The sequence below is a fragment of the Cynoglossus semilaevis genome, chromosome 9, assembly GCF_000523025.1.
Source record: "Cynoglossus semilaevis isolate Cse_v1.0 chromosome 9, Cse_v1.0, whole genome shotgun sequence".
Taxonomy (NCBI): Eukaryota; Metazoa; Chordata; class Actinopteri; order Pleuronectiformes; family Cynoglossidae; genus Cynoglossus; species Cynoglossus semilaevis.
Window position 1 is genome coordinate 17,831,200 of NC_024315.1, and position 5,340 is coordinate 17,836,539.

The following is a 5,340-nucleotide window of genomic DNA, read 5'->3' on the forward strand; positions in this document are numbered from 1 at the left end:
AAAAAAGAGCAAACCCATTTAGCAGGAGAGGACAACCACAGAGAGATGCTCCAATAACTCTGGGAGCTGACTTATGAAAAGAGTCCTGCAGGAAGTTTGCAGTTTCGGTGTATTTGTCATGAGTTGAGTTCCAGGGAACCCAGATACATATTAGATTTTACTGAACAAACAGCGGAGAAGACTCTCTTTTCAGCTGCTGTTCTTAAAGGGAAGGCAGGAATCCTCATGATGGCGCTCCTCTCCTCGTTTTTTGAGTCTTTTATTTGTCATGCATGCTGTGTTTCCTTCACTTTCTGCCTTTTTTTTTTGGAAGTGCTTATGTTTAATTCACACCGATCAACAGGGGGTGGTATTGCGGGGGGCCGGGGCTTTGACGAAAACCAACATATATGATGAAAAAAATAGCAAGTTTGTTTGTCTTAAATACATTTTGGATACATTATTTGAATACTTATTATTATTATTATTTATTTTTATTATTATTTTTATTATTATTTTATTATATTATTATTTTTATTATTTTTATTATTATTATTATTTGTCACTTTAAATATTTTACTCCTTACTCTATTTTTGGCTTATTTTTAAATATTTATTTATTAAACCTACATGTTGACTTTGCTAATGCTCACGTGCTATGCTAATACCGTTTGGGTACTTGTCATACATGGCAGAACTTCATTTTACTTCATTTTCAGATCATGTCTTGAGGTAGTTTGCTAGTAATGCTCAAGCTAAAGTTGAATTCTGACAGTGCAGTCCATAAACATGGCAGACTGGTAATGATGTGGTTTGGGAAAGAATATATAGTTTCCTTTTCTTTCTGTCAATTGGAATAAAGTTGACTTTTCAAAGCCTGAAGTATTTTTTTTTTTTTTTTAACCAGTGTTTAAAATTGAGCTGAGGTGTCAAGGTTACTTTCAGTGATCGCTATCAATCACATACATTGTGCAAGAGAAAAATATTAAAGTAGTTCTCATAGAAGGAATTGGCTTAGAGTAGGCATACAACATTATCTGGTGAAAATGGAGTTTAACCTGCAATTCATGGAAGACTCAGGTTGGGGATTTCAGCCGTCACTGCAGCAGTTTCAAAATAATAATAATAATAATAATAATAATACATTTTATTTAAAAAGTGCCTTTCAGGACACTCAAGGACACTTTACATCAAATAATAAAACAGATAATAATTTAAAACAAATAATTTCAAAACAAAATCAACAGAACTTTTTCAGCCGTCACTGCAGCAGTTTCAAAACAAAATCAACAGAACTTTAGACTTTAGCAAGCTAGCCAGTTAGCTAGATAGATAGCTAGATAGCTAGAGAGATAGCTAGCTAGTTAACTAGATAGATAGATAGATAGCTAGAGAGATAGAAATTATGTGTAAAAACTACAGGTTACGTTTAGGTTTCTACTTCAACCCTTACCTCTATGTTTCTTACCAATTCTATCGATAAAAAACAAATCCCCATCTCCCTGTCACTTCCCATCATGCCAACCTTCTTTTTAAATATTTTACTTCCTGTGTCTCTGACTCTTTGTGCACTACTTCTCACTTTAGCCTCTGTTCTCCTCCGTCTCCTGCCCTGAATGTAAGTAAATATTTTATTTGACGAAAAATCCTACTCCTTTTGTCAGACTTTTTTGTCTCACACCTGCATGAATATGCAAAAGCACTCCTGTTTGTTTTTTTTTTCTTCTTTTCCTACTGAATCATTTACTCTCCTCTCCTCTCCTCTATTTGACCCTCATTTATTACTGGTTTTTATTTAACCTAAACGTAGGACCATAAACTAGATTTTTGCTTTTTTCATTTTCCTCAAGAGAGATGGTAAGTTAAGGGATTCTTAAGCTAAATGAAACTTGATTTAACGTTATGATTTGGCAGCAGCCGCAGTGCGTTCAGTTTAACTCCGAGCTCAGTTTTACTCAGGAGAACATTGGAGAGAAGGGAGAGGTCTATAATAAAAGCAGCACGCACGCTCTCACGCCGTCATCCCTCTGTTTCACGCTGTTTTCCGAGGGAACTTGATTCATTTATAATTCTCGGTAACACACACAGCGTGTCCTCAGATGGCTCACTGATTGCAGACGCCTTTGTAAAATGCATGACAGTATTAAACCTGTGTCACAGCTTCGCATTAATATTAATGTTCAAATTGAAAATTACCTTTTGTACACACTGGGACATTTTTATTGGCCTCGAAAAGTATGTGTGTGTGTGTGAGAGAGAGAGTGTGTGTTTATGTGATGTTATGTTTGTGTTTGTAAAAACAAGCACGCTGTTCCCTAAACGAAGTGCACTGTGGATAATGTGGAAATGTAATTAGTAAACGAGATGGAAATGCACGTCGTCTTCTTAGAGTTAATTAATTGTATTATTAAGCTGCAGAGCTCGCGCAAAAAAAAAAAAAAAAAAACACTGTCCTCTAGTGGCAGGACATTAATTGGGAAGTTTCAAGACGTGACATGGTCAATGTCATGTTTCCCTCAAATCATGAGCAAACTTTTAAAGTACAACGCTAGCTAAAGATGCTACTGTTACCTACAGTAAATGGTGCACAGGTGTACAGTAAAAAGCATCTAATTGGGACTTTGTTCGGCAAATAATAGCAAAGAGGGTCTGTTAATAATTAAACCAACTTTTATATTAGCATAAAATTTACGAAAGTGCAATGCAGTTGTGGCAAATGAAGTGTCTTGAGGATATATTTACAGCTTCATACAGATATGGAATGTCTACTATATGAAGCTAGGTAAAATTATTATTATTTAAATGTTATTATTGAATTGATATAACTTTAATAGCTAGTTGCATGACATTGAACTTGGGTACTTTGAAGTGTTACTTAAATGTAATGCATATCATCGATGCCAACAAATTACCTAAAGGGCACCTTGTTTGTCAGTGTTTGCGAACTAAATTGTTGCCCAGCTTAGCTAATAACCACGCCACATGCACAGAGGACGCAGTAAAAACACTTCACCCACCTTCATCACCGGCTGAGCAAAGTACTTGGCACTCCAGTCACACAGGCCCGTCTGCAGCGCCGCACTGATGTAGTTCCTGTGACCACCAGGATCGTCACCGTCCTCAGTGGCCTGTGCATCCAAACCAAAACATAGGGATTAAATATATACATTATAGACATATGTATCAGGCAGGAGCATACTGAGGGAACTGTATGTACATTTAACTTTAGGGAAAAGAAACAGGAATTGACAAAAGGCAACATTTCTCACAAAAGCAAATTGAGTCACATTTTCATTGACAATAAAGTAAAAACCGAGAGTGGATAAAGTAGTGAGCGTGCATGCTTTACGGGGAATTGAACCCTTGACTGTCACTGGTTGAATTAACAGTCTTTCTGTATGCAGTTCTCATGACGATGGTATATATATATATATATATATACATACATATATATACACATACATATACTGTATATGTACACACATATATATGTATATATGTATGTATATTTGTATATGTATATGTACAGTATATACTGTGTATAGATATATATATATATATGTATATATATGTATATATATATACTGTATATATATGTATTATATAAAATCCTCAAAGGAGTCTCAACAGTGGGCAAATGTAAAAGTTGCCAACACTGGTTGTAAACACTCCCCTGATGTTATAGACATTGTTGATACCAGTGCATTTTTAAAGAGCACAGACCAATGGGAACAGTACAATAGTTGGACTTTTTTTTTTCCACTACACTGTCAGTAAAATGTGTGTTTAAGAGGCTGGCGCAGATAAACTGAAGTGATATAAAATATAAAGTACAGAACAACGGGGACGACAAAGAGGCTTTTACTCCGACCGTGACTTTACAACACGGCACAGACAGTTGGCAGGAAATGCGTTCTACCTGCTCGGGTCCTTTGTCAAACATCTTGCGTGTGGGTCGGAACTGATGGGAATGAGGTGCCTGTCCTCCCAGTGTTGGGGTGTAGGGCGGTCTCGTGGCCGGCTGCTCTCTGGCCGGGGGTTTGGGAACGTCGTTGGTCAAACTGGAGCTGCTGGTGCTGGGCATCGGGGGAGATCCACTGGAGGAAGAAAGAAAAATAAAGAAAAATAAAGGACATTCATTGGTATATAAATCAACAACACACTCAAGGGGAGTTCAAAAAGTTCCTAAAAGGGTGTTATAAATGTAATCAAAGCAGGTTCTCGGGTGTCTCCAACAGTTTTATGATTATATCTTTGTCAAGTGTTGAACTCCTGCGTTCTGTTTTATTCGAGCTCTGGAAAAAGAAACTTAAATGTTAATTTGTCTAAATCATTGAAGCTTTGGAACAGGTCGGTGGTGACCTTTTTTTTTTACTGTTTTGAATAAGGGATTAAAGGAGGTGAGGCGAGAACTCCGAGACCATCTCTGAGGTCTCAGAGTTCAGGCAGTTTCACTGCAACAACTCATCCTCTAGAATTGTAAGAAGCATGAATATCTTTGATAGAAACACTACGTGCTTAAGTGTTTACGTAGAGAAGTAGACTTCCTGTACTCATAAATAATGATACTTTTTATTTGTCTTGAAAAGAAATGATTTACTTTACCACAGTGGTGCGGATATTGCTTTCGCAAAATCTGTTTCATATATTTTATTTCGGACTGATTTAACCCAGCGCAGCCCAGCTGTCAGACTTTAATCAACCTGGTTATAGATAACAAGCTTTAAAATGCTCTAAGATGAAATCTTAGTGTAGCAGTTAGCACGCCTGCCTCGGACGTAGAGAGCAGGAGGTCCTGGGTTTGATTCCCAGAGGAACCACATACTTGGCAGCCTGTTGCAGCTGATCTGCTGTTAACACAAGAACTGTGGGATCAAGTTTTGAGTATTATTAATAATTCATTATAAATATTATTATTTTCAAATTCTAGCAAACTGTCATCCTCATCCAGCATGTTTTTTTTTTGCCTTTCTAGATAAGACCCGGTGGACTAGTTTGGGATCATCGTTCACTTGCATCTCTGCAGTTGCGGACATGACGGGCTGAAATCTAGCCTCAAACTACGACGGAGCCGCTGTCAACATCTTGTCCATTTGGGACTTGTCACTTCACAAGTTGACCTTCAGTCTGTGTGTAATTCTGCATATTATATTATATTATATTATATTATATTATATTATATTATATTATATTATATTATATTATATTATATTATATTATATTATATTATATTATATTATATTATATTATATTATATTATATTATATTATATTATATTATATTATATTATATTATATTATATTATATTATATTATATTATATTATATTATATTATATTATATTATATTATATTATATTATA

General features: G+C 35.7%; 1 protein-coding gene across 1 annotated transcript in view; it reads right to left on the reverse strand.

Annotated features, from left to right (window-relative positions):
- rptor (regulatory associated protein of MTOR, complex 1) overlaps positions 1 to 5,340 on the reverse strand; it is a 209,177-nt gene that overhangs the window by 26,967 nt on the left and 176,870 nt on the right. Inside the window, exons 28-29 of the mRNA XM_025058498.1 lie at positions 3,899 to 4,154; positions 2,954 to 3,107 (exon numbers count right to left, since the gene is read on the reverse strand). Of these exons, the coding sequence (XP_024914266.1) occupies positions 2,954 to 3,107; positions 3,899 to 4,154 (410 nt within the window). The remainder of the gene's footprint in view (positions 1 to 2,953; positions 3,108 to 3,898; positions 4,155 to 5,340) is intronic.